This window comes from Ursus arctos, unplaced genomic scaffold, assembly GCF_023065955.2.
Source record: "Ursus arctos isolate Adak ecotype North America unplaced genomic scaffold, UrsArc2.0 scaffold_10, whole genome shotgun sequence".
Taxonomy (NCBI): domain Eukaryota; kingdom Metazoa; phylum Chordata; class Mammalia; order Carnivora; family Ursidae; genus Ursus; species Ursus arctos.
In genome coordinates this window covers 62,710,900-62,724,253 of record NW_026622764.1, presented here as the reverse complement: position 1 = coordinate 62,724,253, position 13,354 = coordinate 62,710,900, and the positions used below count along the sequence as shown (strand labels likewise).

General features: G+C 35.5%; 1 protein-coding gene across 38 annotated transcripts in view; it reads right to left on the bottom strand.

Annotated features, from left to right (window-relative positions):
- The window catches only part of SUPT20H (SPT20 homolog, SAGA complex component), a 40,106-nt gene that overhangs the window by 1,075 nt on the left and 25,677 nt on the right, over nt 1-13,354 (bottom strand). For 14 of the 38 annotated variants that reach the window (XM_026493153.4, XM_044381765.3, XM_057309019.1 and 11 more), the window contains 7 exons: nt 13,125-13,283; nt 11,092-11,398; nt 10,415-10,569; nt 7,654-7,709; nt 4,385-4,504; nt 1,761-1,866; nt 197-300 (listed from right to left, as the gene is read on the bottom strand). In XM_026493153.4, the coding sequence (XP_026348938.1) occupies nt 197-300; nt 1,761-1,866; nt 4,385-4,504; nt 7,654-7,709; nt 10,415-10,569; nt 11,092-11,398; nt 13,125-13,283 (1,007 nt within the window). The remainder of the gene's footprint in view (nt 1-196; nt 301-1,760; nt 1,867-4,384; nt 4,505-7,653; nt 7,710-10,414; nt 10,570-11,091; nt 11,399-13,124; nt 13,284-13,354) is intronic. The other 24 variants (XM_048215454.2, XM_048215458.2, XM_048215451.2 and 21 more) reach the window with 3 other exon arrangements.

Below are 13,354 nucleotides of genomic sequence, written 5' to 3'. Positions count from 1 at the left end.
CTTAAATGTACTAGATGTTCAGTGCTCCAAGTTGACTGGCTAAAATGTCAGACTTTTAAGTAAAATTTGCTAAATTATTTACCTACTACTGTATAGTCTTAAAAGACAGTAAAATAAAACTAGAGTAAAGTATGTTGAAGTACTTTTGGAGCAGAGTATCTTTAAAAATGTAATCAGAGTGAAGTTGCTGGATTACTTGTATCTGTTGCTGCTGCTGTTGAAAGGCAGAGGAGAGCTGGAATCTCTGCTGAGGAAGGCTTTGCTCAGGTCTGTTCTCGGCAGAGCCAAGCTGAGACAACACTACAGAGAGGAGAAGGGGAAAGCAGGCCAGTCAAAAAGTTTGAAGGCTACCAGGGTTAGAAAAGGACAACACAGAAAATGAAATAATAGAAAAGTTATCAGTATGATTAATCTTAAGTATCAAATCAGAGACATTTCAGAATAAATTTAGTACAGTCTCCTGTTAGTTGAGGGTACCACTGATTATAGAACCTTCTGGATATGAAAGGGAAGGGAGTGCCCGTGTGCCAAAGCACCATATCCCTTTTCTTGCACCACAATGAAATTTGATGCTAGTGTTATTTTTTTGAGAGGGCTTTCTTGCAGAAATGGAAAATACAGTATGTTGTTTTAAATCGAATCAATGAAGTAGAAAGGGAGTGGGTGAAGTCCAATCTACCATAATGACAAACTGGTGGATAAGTGCTTTAAACAAAAGATGCTGCAATGAGTTTCAGACTACACTACTAGCCAACAATGGTGGTGAATGGAGACTGCAAAATTCTATTTCCTTTCAAGCTGAGGGGGGCCTGAGTAATCAATTTAACCCTCTCAATGTACAGATGAAAAAATTACAGGCCATGATGGTCTGAGTGACTCACTCTAATTATTGACAGGTCCAAAGCTAGAAACATTCTCATGATTTTTCAGCCTAGAATTCTTTCCACTAAAACATACAACAGCCATTTTAGGAGATTCATAACTTGGGTGGTAAAGGTTTATGATCACAAATTTCCATTTGGAAATTCATGAGCTCTAAATAGGGCATTATGTGAGACCTTGCTTATTCTAAATTCAGACACTAGGAGTTGTAGAGATATGACAGTAAGCCCAGTGATAATTCAAAATGTTGACATGTTTGTTCACCCAATCCTCAAACTCTATCATAGCTTACTTACACACTTAGTGATTTAGTGACTTTAATTAAATGTAATGTTATAATTACTGTCTTTAAGTGACAAGGTATCTTAGTTAAAGGTAAATCTTTGGTTCACCATTTACTGCTGGAAGTGGTGAGAAGTCATTTAGTATAATCTTTTTTTTTCCAAATGATAAAAGTGGCTTATAAAAGTTATGCTGACCATTAAGTCTTGATTCATGCAATTGCAAGCTACCAGAATGAGACCAAAGATTATGCAATCAACAAAAATGCAGTCTCAATAACCCAGGAGAACTGAGGATTTAACAGCTTTGGTAGCTTCCTAGTAAGCTGGATAATTGTATAAAATTTTACGAACTGTAATGTGAGAAAAACCCAACTGCTATTAATATATGTGGGTAAAAACATTTTTAATCAACTGTCAAATTAACAAAAACACCTCAGAGGGCCATCAATAAATAGTTCATGCATTAAATAGAACCATATTTTGTCCTCAGATACTGCTTGTAAGAGAAGGAAAAGAAATAATTAAAATATTGAGATCCCTATGTGATCAGTTATTTTTAGTAAATTCAACATATGAAGGTATAAAGATACCAACCAGCTGCCTGTGACTGCATAAAACTTCCTACTCCAGCAAGGTTAATAACAGCAGCGTGCTGAGCAGATAAGGCCTGTTCTTGACTGGTTGAACCTTGTTCAGAACCCTGAATAAAAAAATAATACATGATTGTACAAAAAGAAAAACAATTTTGAGTTGGTAATTTCCCTCCCCCCCTCCCCCCCGGTATGAGGAAAAATACCAACATTAGATTCTTGTAAAAAAGAATAACAAAGTGTTCATGGACTGGAAATTCACATAGTAAAGATAGTAAAGTCACTTTTTCTTTTTTTTTTTCCAAAAGATTTTATTTATTTATTTATTTAACAGAGACAGAGACAGCCAGCGAAAGAGGGAACACAAGCAGGGGGAGTGGGAGAGGAAGAAGCAGGCTCATAGCGGAGGAGCCTGATGTGGGGCTCGATCCCATAACGCCAGGATCACGCCCTGAGCGGAAGGCAGGCGCTTAACGACTGCGCCACCCAGGCGCCCCGTAAAGTCACTTTCAAACTAACCTATAGGCTTAACTCAACTCCTTTAAAAATCCTTAATAGGTTCTTTTTTCCCTCTGTATCTATAGACAAGATTATTCTAAAATTTAGATGGAAAAGAAAAAGATCTAGAACAGCTGAACAGTTTTGAAAAATAAAATGGAAGGAATCACGCTGCCTGATTTTAAGACTTACTATTGAGTCTACACTAACCCAGACAGTGTGGTACCAACACAGGGATAGATACAAAGAGAGGTAGAAGAGAATAGAGAACACAGACAGCCATGTAAATACATCTTGATAAAGGAGCAAAAGTAATTCAATGGATTAAGGATTGCTTTTTCAACAACTAGTGCTGTAGCAATTGGACCACGATCCCTTTTGCCCCCTGCCAATAAATCCTGACCCAAGTCTTATACCTTACACAAAAATTAACCGGAAATGGATCACAGATGTAAATGAAAAGCTGTAAAACTGTTAGAAGACAACAAGGAGAAAATCTTTGGGCCATAGGGTCTATGTGAGGCATTCCTAGACAACACATAAGGCATGATCCATAAAAGAAATAAATTGTTGATAACTCAGAGTTCATCAAAACTAAAAACTTTCACTATGAAAAAGACATCCTTTGCTATCACCTAAAACAGTGTTTGAAATAACATTTTAGTAAATAACGTAAGTTAAACACTTCACAAGTTACAAGACATTTATCTTGAGAGGATTTCCCTGGATACTGATTTTAAAAATGGGCAAAAGGACCTGAGTAGACATTTCTCCAAAGAATAGATACATAGACAACCAGCAAGTATATGAAAAGATGTTCAAAAACATTAATCATTAGGGAAATGTAAATCACAATGAGCTTATCACCTTCCAGCCATGAGGATGGTTACTATTAAAAAAGCCTCAGGAAATAACAAGTGTCAAAATTTGTCAGGATATGGAGAAACGGAAACCTTTGTACACTGCTGGGGAAAATGTAAAAAGGTATCCGCCATATGGAAAACAATATGCAGGTCCCTCAAAAAATGAAAAATCTCACTCCTGGGTATTATTCAAAAGAACTGAAAAGCAGGGACTTAAAGAGCTGTTTGTACACCCATGTTCATAGAAGCATTATTTATCACAGACAAAAAGATGGAAGCAATCCAAATGTCCATTGACAGATGAATGAATAAACAAAATGTGGTATACACATACAACGAAATATTATTCAGCTTTAAAAAGTAAGGAAATTCTGACACACACTACAACATGGAAGAACTTTGGGGACATTATGCTAAGTGAAGTAAACCAGTCACAGAAAGACAACTACTGTCTAGACTAGTCACATTCAGAGAAACAGAAAGGAGAATGTTGGCTGTCGGGGCTAACAGGAGAGGGAAATAGGGAATTATTGATTGATGGGTACAAAGTTTCAGTTTTGCAAGATGAAAATGCTGTGGAGACTGGCTGCCTAACAATATGAATATACTTAACATGCACACTTAAAATGACGACAATGGCAAATTACGTATTATGTATATTTTACAATTAAAAAAAAAAGGTGCAAATCAATTTTATATCCAGCCAAGTTAATCCTTCATGTGTTAAAGAATAAAGAAAAAATTTTTTGAATGTGCCCTTCCTGAGAATCTACTAGAGGATGAGCTTTATCCAACCAAGACTTAACTGGGGAATCTTTGTGAACTAAGAGAAACTCTGGGGGGTGGGACCTAAGAATCAGTATTTTTAGTTCCCAGATGATTCCAAAGTGTAGTGAAGGTTCAGAAAAACTTATAGTTCCCTCTCCTTTAATTTACTGCAGTTCTTATTAAATTTCATTCTGTTTAACCATATACAAATATTTGTGTCTATCTTCCCTTTGCCCTAAGCTTCATGATTATAGGGACATCTCTATTCCAACAGAGACAAAACATTACAAACAGAAGGACGATGACTGGGCAAAAAATGCATGGGCAGGAAAAGAATTTCAAATAGGCACCCAATAACTGATCACTACTACTGATAATAAAAGCAGAACAGCAGCTGTCTGTCTGAACTAAAACCATGTCAAATATGCTTGGAATATACCAAAAAAAAAGAGTTACAATTACGTAATACAAAGCAAATGGAGGGCTGGACAGCACATACCTGCTCCCCTGGCTGTTGAGGACTAGATGTTGTAGGTTGCTGAGGCTGCTGTGGTGTAAACTGAGAGAGCTGTTGTTGCTGCTGCTGCAGTGTGTTAAAAATGAGTGAACCACCTGGAAGCTATTAAAGAAGAACTAATTAGCTCATTTTACATTATTTAAATTTCTTTATTCCATAAACATTTTTAGAACATTCACTATGTATCAGGCATTCTTCTGTGGACTGAGGAAACAGGTGAACAAAAACCAAACCAAACCAATACCCCTGCCCTCAAAAAAAAAAAAAAAAAAAAAAAAAAAAAAAAAATTAAAAACAACTTTTAATTGCTATTACTGCAGGCTCTCAAATATGTAAGTAATCTCAAACATCTATGATTCTGCTTAATAGTTAGCTATCCAAACACACATACTGCTTTAACTCTTACACATCAATATAAAACAGCATTAAATAAGCATTACAAAGTATAAACAAGAAACTAGTGACAATCAAAATATACATCTTAAGAGAACTTCTCTAATTTGTTCTAGCTTTATCAAAAACCAGAAATGCATGGATTTTTATGTAACATAGTAAGGAATTCCAAAGCTGTAATGGAAGTACATTAGATATCCATATTTTTAGTTTAGAGGCACTACTTGCTGCTGTCATTCTGTACCTAAATTACTTCAAAAAACCCCCAAACAAAAAAACCACTTTTTAAAGCATCCAGAAAAGTCTGTATTAAAAATTAAAACTATGGTTTTCAAATGCATCAGGAAATAAATGGTTTTTCCATTTATTCTATAGGGCTTTAAGCTATAGTAACCTCCCTTCATGCCATTGTTTTGCTTTCCCTGGTCTCAGTTACTACAGTCAACTGCAGTCCAGAAGCAGATGATCTTCCTGACATGGTCAAGAGTAGCCTAACACTACATCACAACACCTATGTCATCTACCTCACTTCATCTCATCATCTAGGCATTTTATCATCTCACATTACAAGAAGGGTAAGTATAGTACCCTGTACTTAGAGGAAGAGACCATATTTACATAATTTTTATTATAGTGTACCTGTTATCACTGTTCTATTTTACTAATTACTGTTAATCCCTTACTGTGTCTAATTCACAAATTAAACTTCATTGTAGGTACTGTGAAAATAGAGAGACACTAGAGTCGGGAAGCTCAATGTCAGTTATAGGAAGACTGTCATTTACAGACCCCCAACAAAAGAATCCTGAACAGGAAAAATCATCAGGGACAGGCCCCAGCAGAGAAAGATGTGCACTGCATCTCCGACAAGAAATCAACCACCCCTGAAACTCAGCCAGAGAGAAGCTATCATCAACCTGAACTCTTGTTTTCTCCAATGGACTTCATTCAAAACAACCCTCTCCACTTCCTCCTCCTTCATCATAAAATAACATTCCTCTCTTTTGTTTGTTGAACTTGCCTATGGTTTTGTCATAGCTTGCTTGGCCCAAACAGCAATTCTCTGTTATTCCAAAATAAACCCATTTTGCTGGCAAAATAATGGAGTTTTATTTTTAAGGTTAACAGCACATACGTAGAGGAAGAAACAGTATATACAGGGTTTTGCTACTACCCATGTTTTACGCATCCACTGGGGGTCTTGAAAATGTATCTTCCGCAGATAATGGGGGACTACTGTATAAGCACTTTGCAGTCCTTAAGAGAAGGTACAAGCAAATAAATACCCAACTACAGAACTCTTAGGTCTGCAGAACCCTGCCCCCTCCCCACAGTGTGCTCAAGTCAGTATCTAAACCTCATTGTTAGGTAAATTTGGACTTGGCATAGGTCAACAGTTCTTTCCTCAATCAGTTAACATAATAAATGCAGCAAAATATAATTAACTTATAAGGTAGCCTTATTCCTTATGATTAATGCTATTAAGGAATTCCACTCCTTTCCAAGAGCAATATGCAAGGAAGTTAGCTAAATAAAACAATATGATCTGTGGTCTGTCCGTATTACAAGTGGACTGTTTTGCGATTACATTCTGTAAATACAGACACTGTTTGCATCTCATGTAAGAAATGTTTAATTTAAAGTTTTGGCTTAAAATACATTTTTTTTTAAAGATTTTATTTATTTATTCGACAGAGATACAGACAGCCAGCGAGAGAGGGAACACAAGCAGGGGGAGTGGGAGAGGAAGAAGCAGGCTCCTAGCGGAGGTGCCTGATGTGGGGCTCGATCCCACAACGCCGGGATCACACCCTGAGCCTAAGGCAGACGCTTAACCGCTGTGCCACCCAGGCGCCCCTTAAAATACATTTCTTGATTTGTTATTCCTGAAGACCAGGTTGAGCTGATCTGTCTGGTACTGTTTTTTTGCTTTTGTTCTTTTAAAATTTTATTTGGCAGAGAGAGAGCACAAGCAGGCGGAGCAGCAGCAGAGGGGAAAGGAGAAGGCGGCTCGGCGCTGAGCAGAGGCCTACACTGGGCTAGATCCCTGGACCCTGGGATCATGACCTGACCAAAGGCAGATGATTAAACCGCTGAGCCACCCAGGTGTCCCTGTCTAGTACTGTTATTTCCTCATAATCCAAAGCTCTGCCATTTTGTGTCCAGACATTCATGTCTACCTTTTCTAAAAGTTCTTTGTAGACAAACTCATCCATTTTCCAACCTGGTAGATTTATACTGGACCTCATCCTTAAATTAAAGGACCTAGCATAACACCCAGAATATTGTAAATTCATAACCTGTACTAAATTCTCCACTTTCAATCTCTTTTTATATGGTGATACTGGTAACATGTAAGTAAAGCCTCATCATTAGACACAAACTATAATCTGACAAACATTTAATGAATGTCTATTAGGTGCCTGGCATTGTGCTAAGAAATCATATTCTGCTTAGGAAAAGAACACCTACCTATTTTTAAAATCTTTCTTCAAGCGAACAGTAATACATATGATACATACATAAAATGCCCACTGAAAGAGGAATTATTTTCTAGATATTATCTATTACTGCTACTGTAGGCAAGCGTAGTCCTTGGTAGTTGTCAATTCTCCCCATCGGAACAGCTACTGCTTGATTAGGCAGGGTGCTGGAGCCAATGAGTATGGTATGTAGGATACAGATTCTTTCTCTTTATCCACTTTCCACGTGATTATACAAAGAAAGCAGTAATTAACCACACCCTTAGAAGATTCAGGACAGACTTCAACATTTCAATGCTTGTATGATCAGATATACATTATTAAAAAAGATATCAAGCATAAAAACTTCAATCAAAAGCAGTATATCGCATTTACCTGGAGTAGATTTAAGGGCCTGAGATTTGAAGTATTTTTTAAACCAAATGGAACACCTGTTAAATAAAACTCATGGTTATAAGAAGGAATTAAATTTTTTTTACACTTCAAAGTTATTTTATCCTTTAGTAACTATAAATACAACATTTTAAGTACTTTCTGCATAGATGTGGTTTTTTCTATACTTTTAAAATAAAAAAACAAAAAAAATTCATCAATACCTATTAACACAAAATTCTCATTCAAAGATATGGAGCATCAGATGTACATTTTATAGGCATATCTCAGAGATACTGTGGGTTCAATTCCAGATCACTGCAATAAAGTGAGCATTGCAATAAAGCAATGAATTGAATTTTCTCATTTCCCAATGAATATGTTTACATCATACTGTAGTCTATTAAATGTACAATAGCATTATGTCTGAAAACACAATGTACAAACCTTAATTAAAATATTTTATTAAAAAATACATTAACTGAGTTTTCAATGAGTCACAACCACTGATCACAGAGGACTACAACAAATGTAATAATAATGAAAAGATTTGAAATACTGCAAAAATTACCAAAATGTGACCCAGAGCGAGGAAATGAGGAAAAGCTATTGCAAAAATGGCATCAATAGCTTTGCTTGATGCAGGTTTGCCACAAACCTTCAATTTGTAAAAGAATATGCAGTATTTTCAGAGTGCAATAAAGCAAGGTATACCTGTATTCTATTGTTTCAGAAATGATAACTTCTTTTACCACTATTTTGACTTTTGGTTGATAAAGTAATCAGGAAGTATGCAGACACCATGAATATAATAAAATTGTCACTGCTGTGCAAATACCTTTCAGGTATTGACATCTATTTAAATTTCTCAGTGCTAAGTAGTACACAATAATAATCCTATCTCCAAGAACCCCGTGTGCTGTTTGCTATTTTTTCAAGTACAAATGGTAATATTATTAATGTTAAAGAACACTGAACTGTGTCCAAACTGAAAGTCAGGAAACAATGCTGTTATTTCTAAACTTAGTCCCAAAAATCTGTGATGCAACATAGAGTACATGAAGCAGGGGTTGGCAAACTTTTTCAGCAGGCCTTGTGGGCCACATATGGCCTCTGTGGCATACTCTTCCTCTTGTCTTTTTTTTTTAAAACAAAACTTTAAAAATATAACCATTCTTGTAGTTTGCAGACCACAGTCTCAAAGTATGTGCATATCCTGCCAATAAAATATACCAATTTGAACACTAATTAAAATGTATTTAGTCCTCTCAGCAGATAATTGAATAAAAAAAAGATAAGAGGCAGAACATTCACAGGTGATGGTATAAACAAACCCCTGTAATAAGAAACTGAAGCAGCATAATCATATTAAAATATTACAGTACTGATATATCCCCATCAGGAAAAATCCTCATGAAAAGATATGACATAACTTCCTTTATTTATTTTTAAAGATTTTATTTATTTATTTGAGAGAGAGAGAGCACGAGCCAGGGGGTGGGGCAGAGGAAGAGGGAGAAGCAGATTCCCCATTGAGCAGGGAGTCCCATGTGAGGCTTGATCCCAGGACCCGGAAATCATGACCTGAGCCGAAGGCAGATGCTTAACTGACTAAGCCACCCAGGCACCCCCATAACTTCCTTTAAAAATGAATAACATCTATCTAATGTTTATGGCTTATCAAAGGCACTTTCAAATCACTTCATTAATGTCTCCTACGTACCATCTGAAGTTAGATATTTTTACTCCCTTTTAGAACAAATGAAACTGAGGCCGAGGGAGAAAAATTAAGTTACTTCTTTTAGGCCCCATAGTGAACACCTGGAGCCACATGTAACTAATTGGTAAAGGTAAATATAAGCATCCTAAGTTCAACACTTGATTCCTTTTCCAGAGCTTCTGCCACTAACACTTAATGAACATTAAAATGAGCTCATCAGCTAGAATTAGGAAATCACAGCAATATGTTACCTGTTTAAATTATACTCTTTGGGTTTGAGTTCTCATAATTCAAGAAATTTTTTGATAAATTTTTCTTACTATGTCAAGTTTGTTTTTCCTGCTAAGTTTTTTCTCAGCAGTAAGAAACTAGATCATTCCAAGATACTACAAAATATTTTAAACAGCATTACAAAATAGCATTAAGTTGTTAGAACTGTTATATACAGTAATTACTACTGTACTAAAACGACTACTGTTTATCATGAGGACAGTAATTTTTTTGAATGCTTATGTCATCTCAGGCAGTTTAAAGTACCACATCTGTATTTACTCCTTTAACCTTCCCAACTATGAGGCAAAGCATTATTTTCCCCCATTGTATTGACAAGGAAGGTGAGGTGACTTTCCCATGATTACACTATTCAGTAAGTTGCACACCTGTGATTCAAACTTAGGTAATCTGGTTCCAGAGCCTAGGCTTTTTATTGCCATTCTATGTTGCCTTTCTGACACAACCTGTGTTTCCAAAATGTATTTCTTTTACCTGGAATAGGAGGACTACACTGACAATAAGGCTATCAAAATTAATTTATTATGTTTGGAAGGCAGATAGAAGTTGTAGAAACTTACCAAGTTTCTTCATAGAACTGCTAAATGCTTTTTGATTTAAATATCAGACCTTTAAGGGCTTTTTAAACGAAATCCCTGTGACATAATGCTTCAAGAAATAAGGACGTTAAGTGTATATAATATGCTTAAAATGACATTTTTACATTAGCATGTACTTTAATTTTTTAGAGGTTATTATTTCCAACATTCTGACCTGCTTGAGAAGCTGCCTGCATTGCACCGGGCAATGCATTTGGTAGCAGACCGCCTGAGGGTAGAAGGCCACTCAGGTTTATTCCTGCAGGAGTTATGGCACCAGTGTTACAGCCCAGCATAGGGTTTGAACCACTCATCAAAGCCTGAGCTCCACTGCAGGAGAATAAGACAAAGCATTAAACTTCTACTACATAAGAAAATTTCAGTCACATAATTAATTCCTTGGATTAAAAAATAAACTACTACACAAACACAATTAGGTATTTTGGTCTTAAACATCAGTTTTGGGGCTCTGTTTCATTTTTATGCCAGACAGTGACAGTAAGATTATCTAAAATTAAGTACTATGTATTTATCAAGGTTTAAATATAAATTGAAAGAGTAAAAGCATTAATCAAGGGATTAAAAGATGCTAATGCTGAGGATAAACAAGAAAATCTATACTGCTGTCAATGTGGAGTAGTATCAGGTTAATGCATATAATACATATATGACCTAAAATTAAAACATACTTGTTGAGATAGCTTCTATCCATATATAAACTATTTTTCAGTTTCAGAAATATGCAATTTATTAATTTCACAAGAATTTACTTAGATCAATGAGAATATCTTAAAAAACAACAGAACAACAACAACAAACAGAAACAAAATCAGGGCATCAATGCAAACTTACCAAACAGAGCCCACTACATTGATGAAGTTAAGTCCAGCAGAGTTTGCCATGACCTGGGTGGCCGTGGTTCCTGTAGTTATGGATGTTACCATGGTGGAAAGAGGAATGGTCGTTACAGGCATTGCCTGGCTCAGAGACCTTTGCTGCTGAGCAAACTGAGTTAACAAAGTGGGCTGAGGGGTGAAGCCTGAATCTTGGGGAGTAGGGGTGGCTGAAGGGGTAATAGGAGTTGAGCTCTGAGCATCAGGAGGGTGTGGGGTCGATGAAGGGGTTGGTGTAGGAGTAGATGGCTTAGGAGTTCCAGATCCTGCTCATTGAGAAAAATAAAAATTGCTAGTTTGTTATAAATGGCCAGTCCTTTTTAAAATAAGGTTAATGGAATCTTACTTAGCACTGACAATTTGTTCCAGTTTTTTTTTAAGCAGTTAACTGCAAGTGTTAATTTCTACACATGATACATGAGTGTTGCTACACTCAATTACAATTAAGGATGCAGTATATCACCTAAAAATTCCATCAGAGATGCTATTACAGTAACAGTAAAAATATACATTTGTATACTACCACAATACCCATTTAAAAGTTAATTTCCTACATGCTACCTTTGGCCTAAAACGTTTAAGAGGAATTCAAATTAATTTTTGTTATTTACGATTTCACTAATTTAGAACTTCATTAAAAAATATTGCTTATTTTCTGTAACAGTCTGAGATAAACTCTGAACATATTTAATAAATTACATATGGTTAACAATCATATTTGGCACCTAAATGTACATGTTTAATTCCTAACACATCAAGTTTATCCTGACAAACAAATTTACAAAACACAATAATAAAGCAAATATTTGATAGATAATACTGCATCTTTAACAGTAACTGTGTACTTCTGTTTAAATGTAAGAATGTATAGAAAATCTGTTGTGAATGAAGTATGCACAGTTTATCAACTTTTTAAAAAAAAACAAAAACAAAAAACAAAAACCAAAAAAATAAAACCAAAAGCTCTTGAGGTGTTTTCTTTTTTAGCTTTCATGTCCTGCAGAAAGAAAGGAAAGAAATGTGAATGTCCAGAAGCTGTCACTCAACCCTTACTTAAAGTAACAACTGTGTGCAGTAGATTAACATAATCCATACCCACAACATAAGAAGTGTGAATAAGACTTCCAGGAAATTTATAAATTTTTCTTTGTGCAAAACAAGAAGGCAGAAAAATTACACCTTTTGAGCTATCAAGATGAAGATGTTTATAATCTAAGGCGAAGACCACCCTATCACTGTGCAGTGTACTAAAACTTTCAGCACACTTTAGTTATCTATAAAAAAAATCTAAAAAACTGGAATGCTTTTTTGCAAATTGATACCTAAGTATCTCAGAAAACTCTAATTTGAAGAAATTCTCCCAACTGAATGCTAGAATTCTTGCGTTAAGTTTTCATGATGTTAAAAAAAAAAAGTATTCAGAAGTAAAAATTACATTTTAATATTTTCAGAATAATGCCTTATGATTATTACCACATTTTAGTAACTGATTACAATTTTTAAGGGTGTAGGAGTGTTTTGAAAAATTGGCTTTCAGTTTATTTTATCACCACCTTGGAACTAGTTGGTTTCTTACATATACAAAGATAGGACTGCAGCAACAACTCTTACGACATTTTTTTTTCGTATCAGCTACATAGTTTACATAAAATGTAACATGATCCTAGGGAACCCTGGAATAAAAAATATTTTGGAATCCTATTGCCACATTTAATTAACAGATTATTTTTTTAAGGAGATGTGTAGGTTGTAAATCTATAAGGTATACACACAGTGCATACATAGATACAGAAAAACAAATACAATTACAATAAACACATAATACATACAATTAACAAGAGATTTGCCTGAAGCTTCTCAAAAACTTATACATTTTGGGTACATAGTACATTGATTTCAATATTTCACTGGTCAAAAAAAAATAGCTGTTTTAAGAAACACTAATGCAAAAAGCCAATGAAGAGCTAATGAAGAATTTAAGTTATAACTCACTTTGTGATGAGCTGGCAGGTGACAGGGCAGCTGGAGAAAGCATGCTAACTTGATTGAGATCCACAGATGACTTCCGAGAAAGACTTGGTGGCTTGGAAGCAGGAGGAGGAGTTGGAGATTTAAGAAAGCTGCTGGCCTGCTGTGGTGTAAAATAGTTACCTAGAAGAGTATAAAAGTTATTTCCTACACCTGTAATTTGAAATTCTATGAATTAAGTAAGTCATAACAGG